The sequence below is a fragment of the Varanus komodoensis genome, unplaced genomic scaffold, assembly GCF_004798865.1.
Source record: "Varanus komodoensis strain SLA01 unplaced genomic scaffold, ASM479886v1 scaffold5, whole genome shotgun sequence".
NCBI classification, from domain to species: domain Eukaryota; kingdom Metazoa; phylum Chordata; class Lepidosauria; order Squamata; family Varanidae; genus Varanus; species Varanus komodoensis.
The window spans coordinates 7,577,406-7,596,970 of NW_025336087.1; the positions used below are offsets into that span (position 1 = coordinate 7,577,406).

At 40.1% G+C, this 19,565-nt stretch overlaps 1 protein-coding gene across 2 annotated transcripts in view; it reads left to right on the forward strand.

The window, feature by feature from the left end:
- Nucleotides 1-19,565, forward strand: part of IPO11 (importin 11) — a 94,839-nt gene that overhangs the window by 40,916 nt on the left and 34,358 nt on the right. For both annotated transcript variants that reach the window (XM_044446222.1, XM_044446223.1), the window contains exons 22-26: nt 4,114-4,229; nt 6,581-6,657; nt 13,880-13,959; nt 17,323-17,403; nt 19,138-19,233. In XM_044446222.1, the coding sequence (XP_044302157.1) occupies nt 4,114-4,229; nt 6,581-6,657; nt 13,880-13,959; nt 17,323-17,403; nt 19,138-19,233 (450 nt within the window). The remainder of the gene's footprint in view (nt 1-4,113; nt 4,230-6,580; nt 6,658-13,879; nt 13,960-17,322; nt 17,404-19,137; nt 19,234-19,565) is intronic.

Sequence of the window (19,565 nt, forward strand, 5' to 3'; positions counted from 1 at the left end):
TCTTTTCCTTGTATTGTCACTAGTCTGTGGTATCTTGGCAAGCTATCCCTTTCTTTTCTCCTGAAACATCTGTCTTTTGCAGGGAACAGAGTATTTTAATATACAGGTTATATATTATTTCTAATTTATTTATTAGATTTTTATTATCGTATTTTTATGATGCAGATAATATAAAGTGTTAGAGGCTTGAGCAGGCCAATCTCCTCTCTCCCTGGCCTTTATTTTCCTTCCACCTCTGCTATTGCTTTTCAATTAACACCTAACATATTCTGTCTCATTTAATCTGAACCAAAGACTCAGCTTGGAAATCTGCCTGTCTTTGTTTTGTTTTTGTCACATTCTGAATGGAGATTTCCATTTCTTCAATGTAATTCCTCCATGAAGAAGCTTTCCTGATTCCTTTCAATGTGTACTTGAAGTGAATAGGGGAGCCTGCCCTCTTCTCTGGCCTAAAACAGTTGATCTTTGCTATGGAGAGAAAACTTCATAATATGCATAAAGAGGATTGACCTATTTGGTTTGACTAGTCCTTGAAAAGAATGAGATGCTTATTGCTATTTAAAATGTGGAGGTGTTGGCATTGTTTTTGGTGTATCGTATGAAATAATATATTGGTAAGTTAAAAGAAATAGTATGTCGTAGTGGTTAAGAGTGTGGGACTTAAATATCAAAAGAACTGGGTTCTAGTCACCATGCAGCCGTAGAGCTTGCTGGATGACTCTGGGCTAGTTGCAGATTCTCAACCCAACATACCTCACAAGTTTTTTGTAAGAATAAAATCGAGAAGAGAAGGAAAATTATGTAAGCTTCATCGAGTTTGTCAGCAGTGTGATGCGGTGGTCAAGAGGGTGAATGCCACCCTTGGTTGCATAGCCAGAAGTGTGGCTTCTAGATCAGGAGAGGTATTACTACCACTCTATATGACTCTGGTGCACCCGCAACTGGAGTATTGTACTCAGTTTTGGGCCCCTCATTACAGGAAGGATATAGCCAGGTTAGAGTCAATGCAGCGTAGGGCCACAAGGTTGGTGGCCGGTTTGCAGGGGATGCCGTATGAGGCGAGACTGAGGGAACTGGGTCTCTTCAGCCTGGAGAAGAGGAGACTCAGAGGGGATATGTTGGTGACATACAGGTATGTGAGGAGATGTCACACAGGTATGTCACACGGAGATGGGTAGAGACCTGTTCTCCCCTGCAGGACACACTCCAACAGAGCAAAGCTCAGGGAGCCAAGGTTCCATTTAAATGCCAGGAAGCACTTCCTGACAGTTAGGACCCCGAGGGTCTGGAATAGGCTTCCACAGGAGGTGACTGAGGCCCCATCGGTGAGGGTGTTCAAAGATGGGCTGGACACGCACATGGTGGGCATGTTGTGAGCGAAGCCGGCTGGAGCCGGGGGTCAGACTAGATGGCCTAGGAGGCACCTTCTGACTCGCTCTGTTTCTGTGTTCTATGAGTTCTCTGAAAGGAAAAAAGTGAGATATAAACATCATTATTATTATTTAATTGGGTGCATTTTTAAATGTCAATTTTAGAAACCGGTTTTTCTTTAGGAACAGTCACTGACAGTCTTCTCTGCGAATGTGATAGCAAATCTCTGCACCTGCTTACAGTCATATTTATTTGTTTGTTTGTTTGTTTGCATTTGCATGCTGCCCCCATAGCCAGCAAGGCTCACTGGGCAGCTTACAATAAAGTAGCAGCCAACAATAAGACAACTAGAAAGATAAAAATCCAACAATTAAACAATTAAAAACAAATAAAAATTAAATTAAAAAACTATAAAACAATTAAAATTTATATAGAAATATGACCATCAAAAAGTCACAGAAAGGCAGCAGAAAGAACAATAAAACATGTCAAAACCAGTTAATTACCAAAGCACTTGTGGGGAAAAAAGTTTTCAGCTGGTGCCAAAAGGAGAGCAGTGATGGCACCTGGTGTGCCTCCTTGGGGAGCATGTTCCAAAGGTGGGGTGCTGCTACAGACAAGGCCCTTCTTCTAGCCATTCCCACCTCACCTCATTGTGGGGTGGTTCTCGGAGAAGGATCTCTGAAAAAGATTTCTGTCATCAGGCAGGAATATATGGAGACAGGAGTTCCCTCAGATATTCTTGTCCTAAGCCATTTATGGTTTGGTATGTTAAGGTCAGCACTTTGAACTGGGCCCAGACTGCGACACGCAGCCAGTGCAGCCTGTGAAGGACTGGCTTGGTATGTGTTCTCGAGGGCCTGTCCTTGTCAATATCCATGCTGCCCTGTTCTGAATTAGTTGCAATGTCCAGACTGTTTTCAAAGGCAGTGCCACATATAACATAGTACAGTAATCCAGGCACAAGGTTACCAGTGCATGGGAAATTGTAGCAAGGCTCCACTCATCCAAACAGGAATGTAGCTGAAAAACTAGCCCAAGCTGATAAAAAGTGCTCCTGGCTATCAGGTCCAGTTGGGAAACAAGTGATAACTTGGGATCCAGGAGCAGTCTTAAACTATGAATTATGTCCTTTGTGTCTGGGTGTGTGTGTGGGGGGGGGGGGGCGTGATCCTGTTCAGAACAAGTTGAAAATTTCCCAGTTGGGCGAATGAGAGCACCTCCATCTTGTCTTGTCCTTCAGCTTGGTGGCCTTCATCCAGTCCATTACCAAGCCCAGATACAGGTGAAGAATGGTCACTGCCTTACCTGGATTAGGTGAAAGTGAGAGGAAGAGCTGAGTGTCATTTGCAGTTTTATGACAGTACAGCCCAAATCCCCCAATGACCTCTCCCATTGGTTTCATGTAGATATTGAAAAGCATGTGGGAGAGAAAAGAGGAAAAAACCTATTTATTTCATTTTATATCTTCCAGTAGCGAAGTCTCTCTTGGATACTATCTAGGCCCAGAAAAGGGCCTTCTCTCTGGTGGCACCCCGATTGTGGAATATGCTCCCCAGAGAGGTACTCTTGGCACCGAGACTTTATTATTTTTGTCTCTGGGCCAGAACCTTTTTATTTCCCCAGTATTTTAAAGTTTAGATTGAGATTTTAAGTAGCTTTTTGTTGTGTGGGATGGATGCTGTGTTCCACTTTGTTTTATTCTAAGACGATCCCAAGATCATTTGATAGTGGATGGTATATAAAAGTTTTAGTAGTCTAGTCTCAGTCCATGAAATTACACATAGGTCCAAGAGATTAGGACACAAGTACTGATAACTAGTATGGGTAGCCCACACATTCTACACAGAATGAATAGAAAAACACTTTGTTTAAGCGCTCTGACAAAACTGTCACATTTATCTAGAAACTAGTTTTGGCAGAGCTTTGTAGAGTTAAGGCTATAATGAAGCTGCTTGGCTTATCACCAGGACTGAATTTGTATCAGTCTTGTAGGACACAGCCATGACATATGCCTTCAGTGGCAGCGTTGTACCCTAAAATATGTGATACTTCATGAAGAATAGAGAGAAATGCCTCTGGGGATATGTGAAGTCTTTGGGTTCTACAGTAGATTTTGTGGATTTTTACGAGGCCCAATACCCCTCTACCTCAGGCACTTTCAGAGACTTTAAACTCTTGGCAATTTCTGGATGGAATCTTGTTGTGTTTAGCTTAATTCTTTCTAATCCCCATTGGTGAGGGGTTATGGGGAAGTGTTCTCAGAGAAAACCTTGTTAGCTGTGGTACATTAAATGTTGCTCTTTGAGAAGTCATTCATCACTCTTTCAGTACACACCTTCTTACTGCATCTATTTGAGTAGTGCCCTAAACTGTAACAACCAAGAGCAACTGAGTAAGAGCAGTTTTGCTCTCTTGCTGATCCCCTTCAGTGAATTCTGTTTTGCATTAAAATGGATATGCTGCATTTTCATATCCAACTTTAACTGAAAGTAATTTAGCATTGTATCTAATTCTGACAGCTTGTATCCCCACTTAGCCATGTCTTATCCAAATACAGCTTATTTTCTTAGTTTGAATTATAGTCAGTTGCCTGCTTTCTTTGCCGCTTAGATAGCTATACAATTCTGGTTTGAAACACTTTTAATTGCAATATCTCTTATCACTTCAATGTGCTGAAACAGAAGCAGAAGTAGCAACAACTATTCAGATAGTCTAATCAATGTTTCATTGTTTCCGCAGGGCTTAGGAGCAGATAGCAAGAATCTTTATCCTTTCCTGCTCCCGGTTATTCAGCTAAGCACTGATGTTTCCCAGCCCCCTCATGTGTACCTTCTTGAAGATGGGTTAGAATTGTGGTATGTCTGCCTTTCTTTTGTGCAATTAATCAAAAGAAGATCAGAGTTTGCTGTACTGGGATTTGGCTGAAGCCAGACCCACTCTGCCAGTCTGGCCTATTTTGCATTGCGGAGTCTTCCTGATTCCTTTCCAGTCTGACTTTCAAAGGTTAACAGAAACTCAACAGCTGGTGAAAGAACAAGACCAGGTAGGAGTGATAAGGCCTCCAAGGAAACATCTCAGGAGGACGAAGGAGGCAATAATAATCATAAAAGGATATGATAACACTCCAGTGAATATGACTTTAAAGAAGCCAAGGTGACGCTGTAACAGAAAATAGGGACAGAAATGTCTGTGTAAAATAAGCTGCCAGCTGTCAGTGAGAGAATGGGTATAGAATCCTCCCAGAAGTTTCCTTGTGAGTTCAAAACCTTAGAATAAGAAGCCATCTAGAAAGTGAAGCCTTTAGCAGACTGTCTGACCCTGGTGATGGGGAAGGAGAATAGAAAAGGATCCTAGCCTTAAACAAAATCCAGTTAATCTGGCGAGCAGACACTAAAAAGCAGGAAGTATCAAACTTGTGTATTCAGCCCATGTGGGTAGAGTGGCAGGGACAGTAAGAGTAAGCAGGGAGGGTAGAAATCATTAAATTCTCTGAATCTGCACCTTATTATATTTGATACGATTAAAGAGCATTTGTGTTAAAGGAGCTTATCCTATATCCTAAGTTCAGATGGAGAACATAGCCAGAAGGGGAATGAATGATACAGTTGAGGCTTGTCCTTTGTATGATGCATCCTAAAATACACATACTGTTATGAATTACTGATTTGAGATCCACCTGCTCCTGTATGGGTTCTGTTGTCATGTTTAATTGTTACATAATGATCATCATCAGCTACTGTGAAACACTTTTAATCAAAACTGAAAATTGCAGTATAACAAGTTGAGAAAATTATACTTGGTTGCAAGTATAATTTTGGCTGAAATTGATGCTGTTTTGTAAAGACTATTGAATGAGTGTTGCAGTTCCAAAAATAATGCATTATTTTAACAAAAACTGCATTATCATCGTCGTCATCGTTGCATTTTTATAATGTCCCATAGCCCATTTGAATTTTCTGGGCAGTTTACAGTTTGAAAACATATAAATAACAATGCAGTTATCAAAGTTAAATAAACAAAAACACTGATATAGCAAAAGTTGAAGGCCTACAACAGTTAGAATACAATTAGGTGGCATAGTACCAGATATAATAAAAAAAGAATTAAAACAGATCTTATACATTAAAATAATAAAATGAAAAGGTCTTTACTTGGTGCTGAAAAGAAAACAAGGATGGTACCAGGCATACATCCTTGGGGAACATGTTCTAAGGTGGGGTGCAACTGCTGAGAAGGCTCTTCTCCTAGTTATCACCCCCTCCATTCATCTTTTTTTGAAACCTTACCTTCTGAACTTTTCAGTTTCCTGTTGACAAACATATTGGCTATGTTTTATACAACATGTTAAACCCTTTAGGAATTTTAATCATGCAGCTATGTGTTTAAAATTCCTCGGTACCTGACACATGATCTGGCACAGCAGGGGTTTTATACCTCCTCTGTACTCCTTCCCACCATGGTCTTCCTGCAGCATCCATGAGGACACTGCAGAAACACTAGGATGTCCCCTGAGCCATTGCAAGCTGTTCAGTGCAGGCTGTAGCTTATAGAGTGGATAACAAGTGTATCTGTGTTATCCACACTTGGGAAAGTAAGGGTAGCCCAGAACCACATGAAAAACACCCCCCCCCCCAACCCCTGGCCCCTGAGATTCATTTGCAAAGGGTGGTTTATACCTTCTACCTTTAAAAGTACATCTGGAAATTGGCTTAGACACACACTGCAATTTTATAGCCCACTGCTAATTATTTTAACTATTTCTTGTGAAAGGGTTACGGTTTCTTGGGAGTGCTTCTATGGCCTTGGGTTTCCCTTATGTATCCACATGTGGATAAGAGAGGTACAAGGGTCTTCCTGGAAACCCTGAGAATCTGCAGGGGGTGCTCGGTTGCTCTTTCAATGCTCCCTTTCCAAACTTGATGTATTGAAGATGAGGGAGAGAAGCAGTTGATGAGACACTTTTATGGGATAATTTAAGGTATAAATAATAATGCAGGGTAATTTATTAGTAAATCACTGTATAGCTATGTTATAAAACAGGCATTGTCAACCACTTTAACATTTTTCTAGCAGTTTATTTCTTTGTTGCAGAAATACCTGAAAACCTTGAAAGCTAACCCAATTGGAAAGCTTCACTTCTAACAGTTTCTGTTGATTGTAAGAAGCCATTCAATATAATGTCTTTGATTTTTTTCTTGTTTCTTAGGCTGGTGACATTAGAGAATAGTCCTTGTCTTACCCCTGAACTCCTGCGAATTTTTCAGAACATGTCTGCTCTTATTGGTGAGTCTTCATTATTTGTGAACCAATATATGACTGTGTGGATGTTTCCCATATCCAGGCAATATGTGACACTTCTTTTTGTACAAAGTGGGTTACTGTCTTTATCTTGCTCGTTGAAGCAGCTCAGAATGAACTTGGTGATAAGATCTAATAATATTTTAAAAATTGAAGCATATCTTCAGAAACTTAAATAAATTTCCTTCGATATCTGTATTGTATATTTTCCTCTCCCTAAGAGTTTCAGTCCTGGAACAGCCAAGAAGTTTTAGTTCCATTAGAACTAAAATCCATATCACTTTAAATCATGTAGTTGTAGATATAATATTAATATCTCTATTGCAACCCAAATTTTAAAATTCCACTGTATTATTTTATTACTCAATCATCAGATTTTTAAATCACCCTTTATCTAGAGACACCATTTTTTATTTCAAAGAGAGGGACAAATAGTGGCATTTATTATTTCTGTATTTTCTTTTAAAGGTAAGAGTTATTAATGGTTGCTCTAGGTATGAGAAGAACTTCAGTTCTAATAAACACCTTTGTAATAATTTCTCTTTTTTAGTGAAATATTTAGAATCATATCTTAGAGCTTGTTTTAATGGCATTACTTTGGCCTTTTGAAAACATATCATTTTAGGGTGCACCATAAAATTTTTCCTATGTGCATATCACACACCATTTTAGGGTGCCCTCTGTGCTCAGTGCACATAAATCTCCAGACTTTAAGGCTGATGTACATCCAATACACAGCATAAGATGCAGTCACTCCTCACCCTTGCATTTCATCTAAGTGTCTGTTTTCAGGAAGGATGCTGCCAAACTATTTGGATATAGAGTAAGAGGTTGGTCTTGGCCTCCTCCCCTGCCTGCCCCTGGCCTATTTTCCTGATTCCAGCTTCAGAAAGGCAGCCAGTATGATTCTTTCCACTCTAGCCATGAGGGAGTCAGGGCAAAGGCTTAGCCTTCAGGGCCGCAGCTCCAAATAATCTTATCACCCTGCCCCAGCACCAGGCGATGTGAGGAGGCCATGGGATTGCATCCTTAGTAGATGCTGCAACTCCAATGCCATAAGGCCCTTCTTCTCCCATTTCCCCTCTCTTCTCTACAAGTGCAATTGAGAAAAGTTTTCTAAAGGTCTCTGCTTAGCAGTAAGGGGATTGCATACAGAGAAACTTTCTGTTGCTTGCCACAACTTGCAGCCTGTTTGTTCCAGGCCATTTTTGAGATATTTGTCAAAACCCAGCCTTGAATAAGGTTTTTTTCACTTAGCAACTAGGCCTATGTAGGGTTTTTCTTTTCACTACGTGTTAATATCTTTTGTATTTCTTTCATAGCAGTATTCTCAATATTTTTAGAATGCTTATTAAACCCCTCTTGAAACGTTGTATACCTCAACACTGTGAAGTGGGTTTCAGGTTGTTGCTGGGAGGGCAGGATGCGTTCCTGGGTCTGGCTTCTTTTTAGTCTTGGCTGACAGGGAGTCAACATTACCTTTGCACAGAACCTTAGTAGCAAGTTGCAGAATTTTTGTGTGGAAAAACTGCACGTTTTGAAGGGTGGAAGGGTTTTGTGCAAGTAATAGAAACAGAGTGAGTCAGAAGAGGCCTCCTGGGCCATCTAGTCTGACCACGGGCTCCAGCCAGCTCCGCTCATGACATGCCTACCATGTGCATATCCATCCTATACTTAAACCCCCTCACCGTTGAGGCTTCAGCCACCTCCTGTGGAAGCCCATTCCATACCACAGGGGTCCTAACCATCAGGAAGTACTTTCAGGCCTCCACCCTAAATCTTGGTTCCCTGAGCTTTGCTCCACTGGAATGTGGCCTGCTCTCTACTGTAGGGGAAAAAAGGACATGACCCACCTCTGTGTGGCACCCCCTCACATACCTGTATGTCCCCTCTGAGTCTTCTTCTCTCAAGGCTGAAAACACCCAGTGTCTCCTCATATGGCTTACCCTGCAAACCAGCCACCATCCTAGTGGCCCTTCGCTGCACTGATTCCAACCTTGCTATATCCCTCTTGTAATGAGGGGGCCAGAATTGAACACAATACTCCAGCTGTGGGTGCATCAGAGTAATATAGAGTGGCAGTAATACCTCTCTTGATCTAGAAGCCACGCTTTTCGCTATCCATCCAAGGATGGCTTTCGCCCTCTTGGCTGCCACATCACACTGCTGACGCATGTTTAGCCTGTAGTCCACCAGCACCCCGAGATCCTTTTCATAAGTGCTGCTCTCCAGCCACTAGTCCCCTATCCTGTACTTATGACAGGTTATGTCATGAATGACTGAACAATGTGAGCTTTTTTTCTTTTTCTTATTCTGAGTAACATTATTCAAGTTTGCTTTGTTCTGAAAGGCAGTTTCCTAGGATTGCATGGTGTGGTAACTATAGTTTGAGTGCTTGGGAACTCTGTGACAACCTTTAGCACTAGTTCTTCCATGTGTTCTTTATGCAAGAATATTTGTTTCCCTTAATTTCCCATTCTTGGGCAAGGTGTTAGAGCAGGTGGTGGCAGGACAACTCCAAGCACTCTTGGATGAGACTGGCTTCAGACCCGGGTATGGTACTGAATCTGCCTTGGTCGCCCTGTATGATGACCTGTGCAGGGAGAGAGACAGGGGGAGTGCATCCCTGTTGGTTCTTCTGGACCTCTCAGTGGCTTTCGATACCATCGACCATAGTATCCTTCTGGATAGGCTAGTGGGATTGGGAGTTGGAGGCACTGCTTTGCAGTGGTTCCACTCCTATCTCAATGGTCGATTGCAGAAGGTGGTGCTGGGGGACTATGGCTCTGTGCCATGGCAGTTATGCCATGGAATTCCGCAGGGATCCATTTTGTCCCCCTTGCTATCCAACATCTACATGAAACCACTGGGAGAGGTCATTAGGTGTGAGCTGCGGAATCATCAGTACGCTGATGATACCCAGCTCTACCTCTCGTTTTCAACTAATCCAGGTGAGGCAGTGGCTGTACTAAACCGGTGCCTGGCCGAGGTAATTGGCTGGATGAGGGCCAATAAACTGAAGCTCAATCCAGACAAGACGGAGGTCCTGTTGGTAGGTGGGTCGGGCTTCAGGGTGGGGGACTTGGACCTTGTCCTGAATGGGGCTGCACTCCCTCTTAGGGACAGGGTTTGCAGCTTGGGAGTGCTCGACCCAGAGCTGTCATTAGAAGCTCAGGTGACGGTGGTGGCAAGGAGCGCTTTCCTTCAGCTTTGGGTGATCCATCAGCTGCGTCCCTACCTGGAGAACGATTGCCTGGCAACAGTGACACTTGCATTGGTAACTTCCCGATTAGACTTCTGTAATGCGTTCTACGTGGGGCTGCCCTTGAAGATGGTCCGGATACTTCAATTGCTGCAGAATAGAGCTGCCAGGTTGCTGACGGGGACTGGGCGTTGTTCTCATATAACCCCAGTCCTCTCTCAGCTTCACTGGCTTCCCATTGAAGTCCGGGCCCAATTCAGGGTGCTAGTTATCACCTATAAAGCCTTCAATGGCTTGGGACCTGGTTATCTAAAGGAGTGCTTGCGTCCATATATGCCCTCCCGCCCCCTGAGATCTGCGGCAGAGGTCCTTCTCCGGGAATCGTCCGTGAAAGATATTAGGAGGGGGAGTACCCGGAGGAGGGCCTTCTCTGCGGAATGTGCTCCCCAGAGAGGTCCGCCTGGCGCCGTCATTATTTGTTCTTCAGCGCCAGGCCAAGACCTTTTCATTTAAAAGTTATTTTAATTGTTAAATGACTATTTGTTGGGTTTTATATTGTGCCGAGATGTCTCCAAATTTTTTAAAGTTAATTGTGTGTATTGTGTCTGTTTTGTAAGCCGCCCCAAGGCTCTTTGCGAATGAGGCAGCATAGAAATGTTTTAAATAAAATAATAATAATTTTCCACAAACAGACCTGAGGTAGGAGTGTTCTGCCTTGCTCCTTGTGTTTTCTTCTCTTGAACTTTTTAGGGAGTGGCAAGGGCAGTTGCAGTATTCAGAAACCTTACAACTAGCAGACAATAGGGAAACTGGTGTACAAGCAAGGCTTATGAAGATTGTAGGTGCATATTGACTACATATGAGCTTAAAGCTAAATCATGATTTAGTGTTGTTAGATGACTCTCAGTGAGCTTTGGACTCATACATCCTTCTCTAGTTTTAGCATCTTGTCCAATCTTTAAAAACAGTTAACCTTAGCTTCAGTTAGTTATAACAAGCCAGCCTTTTGAAGTTGGCTTGTTTCCACTAAACATAGTTAAGAGTTACCTACAGTTCAGATGGCGTGTCATTCAGTAATTAATTTTAAGTGGAAACAGAAGTTTCCAGTCTCCTGTATGGCACTATTGCAGGGGAAGAGGAGGGACAGAGCACAAGCCTAAGGCTCACTGCAGCTTTTTTCTCATAACTCTAAATGTTGGCTTGGCATTATAACCTAACTGGCTTCATATGTTAGATTAGATGCCTTTTAGGTAATAGAATCCTTCCATTTCAGGTAATTTGCGAATATCTATGTGTATAGTATGAAATCCTTTTCAGTTAGCAACTGGTTTGGCATTGAAATTAGCCCAACGGTTTAGTATATCCAAGTTTTTCTTTCTTTCTTTTTGCCAAAAGAATTATCATTTTGCGTTTTTCCCTAACAATGTCTCTGGTTCATGATGAGTTGAATTCAATAATGTAAATGTGTTCTTTAGGTGGACTTAAAATTCCTCAGGAATGTTATTTCGGATTGGAATGTATTTTGGGACTATGCTTCTATTACTGATCCTTTTCAGCATTACTCTGACTTGTGATATTAAGAGATCATGGTAACTACCATAGTCTGCCCCTGTTTTTGCTTTGGCAGCAAAAATACGTTTTCTGTATCTTCTGATTACATTCTCTATTTAATTTCTGTACTGGCTGTGTGATGGTGTCCAAGTGTACAGTCATCTGATTGTTTGCCTGGAATATGTATTTACAGCAAGCAGATTGTTGGCTTCATGGAATTCTATGAGTAGGTCTACTGATTTGTTTCTGACCCCTAGGCTAAATTCTCCCACATTTGATTTTGCTTTGTTTCCTGCTTTTCTGTTCCAGTCACTTGCGATTGAAAGCATGCCTTGTTTTGATGTATTATCAGTTTCTTCTTGGGTGCTTTTATAAGAGTTTTTTTCTATCTTCAACATTTATTGGAGTATAGACCTGAATGACGATTGTATTGATAGGTTTCCCACAAATTCTGATTGATAATATTAGGTTGGACTTTGCATTATGGTCTGAAATCAAAATTGAGATATGAAAATGACCAGGAGGGATCATAATTGTACACTCTGTGCTTAAAAATATTTCTGCATTTTGTATCAACAATATCTGATTCTGGTTTTTATACATTTTCAAAAAAATTCAGCTTCTGCTGCCTGACTTCTCATCACCTAGCTTAATACTCTTCATACCCACCCACTTTGATGCACACACACTTAATGATTTTTCCAGCATTCACCTCTGTATGCTCACATTTGTCATTTCAAACAAAAAGGCATAGGCACTTTTAAAAAAGTGAAGAAATGCTTAGGTTGTTGATTTTTGCTCCCCCAGAAATAAAGAGCATATTAATGCATTGTCATCATTCCTTCTACGTTGAATGTTCAGAAGTTTACATAGCCTAAACAAGAGCATCCATGCACAGAAGGAGGTATCAGCAGATTTGGGGAAACCCTATTGCTTGCAGAAATATAACAAATCTTTAGACTGAGGGTGAGGGGTGGGGATGGTAATGTCCTTTTCAGTAAACTGGCTTATCTGGATAAAGTGAGATAGGGACCATATCTCAGTGCCAAAGCTTGCTTGCAGAAGGTCCTATGTTCAGGACCTGGCATTTTCAGCATAAAATGAATTGGGCAGCAGACTGAGATATTGCAGGTGAGAGATAGACTAAATCTGTGATTTCATATAAGGCAGTTTCCTGCGCTCTTAAAAAGTCTTCTAAAGTTTTCTTGTGGATGAAGCAAACCATTTCCCAGCAGATTGCTGTAGAAATGTATCTGCTGTCATCTGGCTGGGTAGGTCTAGAGAAAAGAATTCTGCAGCTCTGATTTCAACAAATGTTCCTAAAGAACCAAATTAGGCATTCACACTTAGGTTTGCAAATTAACTCAATTATCTGAATCTACTTGTTTAGGCTGTGTAAACATGTTAATTGGGTCACTTGAATCAGTAGTTCGTAACCACCAGGAAAAAGCTGAGTTCAGCAGCTCCCTGTAGTTGGATTTGGCTCTTTTGCTAGAATTATGAGTTTGTTGCTCCTCACCGGCAGACTCTTTCTCCCCTATGAGTAGTACAGCTTAATGTCTACTTTCCAGTAGTAGCTGATGGAAGGAGCAATTTTGTACTGATGAGAATGCTCTTTGCTCACTGCTGTTGCAAACTAAACTTGAGAGAGTAGCAGTTACCAGGAGATACATTTAGCATGAGGATATTGGTCTCTGCACATACGAACATTAAGAGGAAATAGTCTCCTTTTTGTCCTACTGAACTGTAGCACTAATGGAAATGGAGCAGGCTTTTTATTACCATTTAATTGTTACCTGGTACAGATGTAAATAAGATTTATGCACTCCCATTTCTTGGTTTTCGAAGCCTTGTTTGTTTGTTTGTTTGTTTGTTTAGAAGACATGCATGTTTTTGGGTTCCTGATAAAGTTCCTGGACTATGAATATAGGAGCTTGGGCCTGCAGATTTTTCATACAGACATAAATATTCACAAATAATTGATTTAAGAAAAGGTTGGATAATATCTAGTGGGTTAGCAACATCCTTGCCAATCCTTTTTGGCTGTGCTGGTTCCTCTGCACAAGTGGCTCCAAGCCCTTGCACAGTAATGATTTAGCTCTTCTGGGGCAACCTGAAATGAGCATTTTGGAATGGGGCAGGTTAGTGCAGTTCACATAAAAGAGGTCTGCCAATCTGTCCTGCTCCTAAAATGAGTGTTTCCTCTCATTTTGGAGCTTTTGGAGCAGTGGGTCTTGCTTATACAACAGAACCAACAGGGCTCAACATTTGAAGAAGGAAATCTGTAAAATGGAATCAATGAAGATGTACATGCTATATGGAATACTGCCCATTATAAGAAGAAAAATGATATTTTTTAAAATAAGGTGTGCCAATTTCATTAGTTATGACATCTGTTGATGTGGTTTTAGGATATGGTGAAGATACTAAAACGATCTGATGCTTATTTTTTAGAGTTAAGTTCAGAAAACCTCAGAACCTGCTTTAAGATCATCAATGGCTATATCTTTTTGTCTCCCACTGAATTCCTTCAGGTATGTATAAAGTCTGATTCGTGATTACATATTGCACAAAACTTTTGGAAGCATAGTTTTACTTTGCATTATGGGAGCTGACTGTGCAAGCCATGTTTTAGTAAATATCGAGCTGAACAGACCTTAGTTCAGTCTGTGGCCGCATTCAGACATGACATTGAGTGATGATTTGTAAAGTCAAATCATGGTTTGGTGTGATGTCTGAAGTTATATCAGCTTAAACCATGGGTCACAAAGAACTGCCAAGGGAGGATATCAAACTACAGATTGTTTAGAGGCTAAACAAGCCATCAGTTCAGCCAATAATAGACCAGTTAACTGTTAGGTTGTTTAACCCCCTAAATAGTGCATCAGTTTGGGTTTACACACCACACTGACCACCTCTGATTGTGTAGATTGTTGGTTGTTTATAGAAACCAGAAGCAGGTGCCATGTGTTCCCAAGTGCCATGTAGCTGCCGTGTGCTGCCAAGACACAAGAACGAGTTGTTGATTACACAGCAGGAGCTAGCCACCCTTGGAAGTTTTCCCATACACGTTCTTTCTTGCCTATACCTGAATTAGGGTAGTTTTGGCATGTATCTTTTTTAGTCTAAGGGTCATAATCCATTTTGGGGAAAATCTTCAAGGGCCACATTCTAGTAGGGAGCAGGCATAAACCCTGCCTTCCGTTCTTACCAGTAATAGCAGGAAGAGTATTACTCAGCAGTAAGCATGTACATTTATATACTTAGAAATCCACAGGATAATCCTTTGCATGTCTACTCAGAAGAAATTACAAGCATCATGTCAACTCATAAGAAAGCCGGGCAAATGCAGAAGAGAGCAAGACCTAATAATTAAACAATACTTTAAAATAACATTTCTACTCACATGTAAGCATGAGTATCATGCCTGCTCACAAGGAAGTAGGACTAGCTTCTGCATGAATAATCACAAGTACAGAGGAGTGAGTCACTCATTCCCTTTCTTCTATGGCTCTTTTCTGTCTGTCCTGCTGTGAGAAATTCTTATCTCTGATCAGCAGCTGACAGGAGCAAATTGCTTTGCCGTGCTAACCACTGAGGAAAATTCTTTCAGTGCTTAACAGTGCTTATCTCTGATCTGGGGCTAAGCAGAAATTAAAGTTTTTCCCTCTGAAGGCCAGGGCAAGAAGCTGCTGGGTCATATAAAGACCAGGGGTTCCCTAACCCTGGTTTAGTGTTTGGTTGAGAATACAGGTAGTGGTTTATTAACAGGTACTCTAATGCTTCTTAAACTTGCCAAGTTCTGCACCTAGGAAAAAGAAACCAAATGTATTGTTACAAGATGGGGGATATTTTGGTTTCTGATTCCAGGGAGTTTAGTAGTGTACAGCATATTGCTCTTTCTCATGTTTAGACTTCTGGTTTAACCTGTTACTTGTAATAGTTAGTTATGTTTCTTCTGTCCAGGGCCAGTTATCAATTTGAACAACTTTTGAACAAATATTTCAAAATCACTGGATTATGGCGAGGATAGGAGTTGGAGTTACTATGAGCCTAATAATATATTATGAATCTCTGAGACAATTCCAAGATGGGAATCTCGATGCGAGCCATTCTGGACATTTGCTCCATTGCAATATTTTGATGAGATTCTTGGCACCTATAGGAACATAAACTTAGCATCTTGTTCAGTAGCATTTTGTTTTTCTGTTGCATTTGTTTATTCTTGCTTTCAAAAATCATTAGGCATCATTCACTAGTGTCTTTAATGTATGCAAAATTCTAAAAAGACTGGTTGCTTCTTGGCAACAAACAGACAAATAGAAAGGAGTGAGGTGAGGGGAGTATTTACAAAACACAGGTGTTTTTCTTTGGTTGTGTGATTAAGCACAGGGTGTTAAATCTGTTCACTCTGTGTTTTGTGGATTATTGTGTGTCTTCAGTTTCATTTTCCACTTGCTGATGGAATTGGGGTTTTTGGGAAGGTACAAGGATTTTGTTTCTGTTCGCAAATGTACACTTGCACTAATGCACATTTGTACAGTTCCCTACAACTCCCAAAAGTAAACTACCAATTTGCAAGACTGTGAATAGTGTGCAACTTGGAAAAAGCTGTTGCACAGGTCAGATTCATAGAAATTTGAACTCAATTGAATCCATTGTGGAATTTCAACATCTCTAATTAAGCATCTGTGTGTTGTTTGTACAGCCAATCAAGTATTTCATTATTTTGTTGATTGCTGTGGATAATTTGCTTTAAAACAGAATCTTTGTTCCTTGGTGCCTCTGTTTCTTTTGTTGATTACTGCAACTAGACATTCTTATTATTTAGTTATGGTACTGTCTTTATTATAATAGGCATTATCTCAGAGCCAATTCAAGCATTTGAGGGGTTATGGTATGGTTCATAGTATCATATAATGCCCATTGGGTTTCTGGGCTGGAAAATCTTCCAGTTTCAGAGTCTCATTGCACATGGAAAAGCTATTGGTGAGAGATGTTTTAGTTCACATTTTCCCTTTTATGTAAGCAGGTAATGCTAATAATATGTGCTAAACTTAACATGAAAGTGTTCAGAAAGAATGCTTAAAAATGTATTTATTAATTGTAAGGTGCAGTCTACTAATGCTTCTCTTCTACAATAGTCCTGTTACTTGAAATAGGATATTTGAGACAAAAAGGCTATTACCTAAAGAACCATGTTTGTTTCAAGACTTTTCTGTCCCTTTCTTCCCAGTGTAGCCTCTTGCCCCTTCATAAAACTCTTTATGCAGCTTGCTGCCCCCTCTGTTGACAATGCACAGGATGAAATACATTTATTTATGTTATCTTAAAATTAGATTTATATTCTACATTTTTTTTTAAACAACCCAAAGTAGTATACATCATTCTCCTCCTGCTGCTCTCAATTGTATCCCCACAACTACAATTCCGGGAGGTAGGCTGGCCTGAGAGTCTATGATTGGAGCAAGGTCATCCACTTGGCTCCATGGCTGAGCAGGGACCAGAACCCAGGTTGCCTGAGTCCCAAACCTATGCTGCTCTTCACTGGCTTCTCGAACAAAGGGATGGAGTTGGGGAGACAATCAATGAAACAAGTTCTGTGTATGTGTAAAAGTGCTTTTGTTCATGCAGGGGTCTATTGGGTTTCACTTGTGATATGCATATGCCAAACACATTTAGTTTTAAATGCACAAATGATTTTCAAGAGTGAAATATAATCAGACTGAATGGAAAAGAAACACCTATAATAGGTGTTTGGTTAAAATATTTATTAATATAAATTTCAGACTTACACATTTGACTGTTATTGATTGCTTAAGCTTCAGTGAAAGTTAAAAGTATAAACAAGATTGATTGAAGAACTCTAAGTTGATTTGTGTTATTTTTAATTTTAGGTCTATGCAGCTGAGCTGTGCAACTCATTCTGTGAGGTCTTAAAGGATATAACTACTGAGGGTCAAGTTCAAGTGCTGAAGGTAAATGGTTAATCTTCCAATTTATTCTTCCCATGCTTTGAAGTGTGCACAAGAATGGCCAGGATTAAAGTCCGCATCCATTTTTTTTGTCCAGTTGTCATCTCTGGTCAAGCATCTTTTGTGAGGCTTTGAAGTAATTCAGTAATGCACATGTTCATATTCCTTGTGTCGTTGAATATTGTCCTGAGTTTTAAATTTAAAATATTGTTTTTATAGTTGCTGAGACAAACATACAGTGCTGCATATCTTATAAGTGTGTGTATACCTTCATGAGAGTTAGTGGAGACTATATGCCAATTAATGATGTGGTTTGAAAAATTAAAATGTATTGCTTTCATTGCTTTCCAAATGTGATACTTTTATTTAGATACCTTAATTTATTGGGATCTTTGTTGTGACTCGCATTATTAATAATAAATTGAATGTTACATTTTATTCAGGTAAAAGTCTGCAACCATTTTTTCAGTATGAGAAGACAAGGAGATCATTCTCCTTTGTATCATTTACTTTAAAACTTGAAGGAAAGCCTAAATTATTCCTTCATTAAAAAGATGGTGCTGCTGTAAAAATTATTGTAGTATCTTCCACACTACCTCAGCAACTTCCATTTTCTCATTTCCAGGGCTGTGAATATTTCCGTTAACCTAAACTCAAAAGACTTTGTTCAAGTTGTACCATGCAGGCCTCAAAGTAATCTAATTAGCTTCTATCACTAAAAGGCATGATCTTGGTAGTCTTCTGTTCCTAAGGTTTTCTTGGCGATATTTGATGTAGGTTCTCTTTGCTTCCCGCATAAGTCACAAAGAATGCATTTGCACTAATTGCATTCTGACAGTCCCCCAAATGATGGTTATAGGGCATCATGAACAAGTGCTGTGTTTTTGTTTTTCCTTCCCTTCACATTTGGAGCTTAATTTGTTGCCTCCTGTTTGAATCAAACCATAGTTTTCTAGTTCTTGTTTAGCTGAGAAATATGTTTTCATTAAAACCAGGCGTTTTAATGAAAGAAGCCCCCAAAGATCAGCAGTAGAGGCCCTCCTCTGGGAACCCTCTTTGAAAGAGGTCAGGAGACAGAGTACTTGGAGGAGAGCTTTCTCTGCGGTGGCACCCCAACTATGGAATGCGCCTCCTAGAGAGGTCTGCCTGGTGCCGTCATTATATGCTTTTCAGCGCCAGGTCAAGACCTTTTTATTTGACCAATATTTTAAAGTTAATTAATTTTAATTGTATATTTATTCATTTAATTTATTTTTAACCATGTCATTTTATACTCGGTTGTGGTGTAGCCAGTTTATTTTGTTTAGGATTAATAATATATTGTAAGCCATCCAGAGATGACAGTAATGGACGGCCTATAAATTTCATAAATAAATAAAGGATTCAGCCCACAAAAGAGAAGAGAGTGCTCATAGGACTTTCTCAGTGTAGTAATGGAGAAATGTGGATATGTGTAGATGGATGAGAGTATACAGTGGGTAGCTATTTGCTTTACTGTTAAGCAACCTCACCTTCCAGTAAGAAATTTGGTTATTTTAGATAGCTAGAAGGGTCAGGCAATAGAAGGTGCCAAGAAAACTGTCTGAGAATGCCCTGGTCCCCATCAATGTTGCCTACTCCTGGTTTACATCCTAAAAAGTACACTAAACTTTATATTTTCTTTTGGTTAAACTAAGAATCCTCTATTAGCATTTACTTTGATCGCTTTATAAACAGTATCTGTCTTGTGTTGTTCAGGTTGTAGAAAATGTTCTCAAAGTGAATCCATTGCTGGGCCCTGAAATGTTTCGACCTCTTTTGCCATCTGTATTCCATGGAATTATAAATGGGGAGGTAAGGGTTTCTTATCCATGTTATTTTTCTTGGTCATGGATCTTGAAATACATTAGAGTACTCGTAAAAAGAGTAGTTGTAAGCTGAATGTTTTAATATAAATGTGTCTCTCATGTCTAATCATTTGCAAACATAATATTCTGCTCTTCTTTCTTTGCCACAAATTCAGATTTGGTATTTAGGGGAGGCTGTAATGTATCTTAAGTACTCTGTATACTGAGATCATGCTAATGGAATAGTCATTTTTGTGAGTTATCCCTCCTAGAATTAAATCAAAGATTAGATGCAATTAGAAGTATTTTTTATCATTTCAATAGCACTTCTCAAGACAG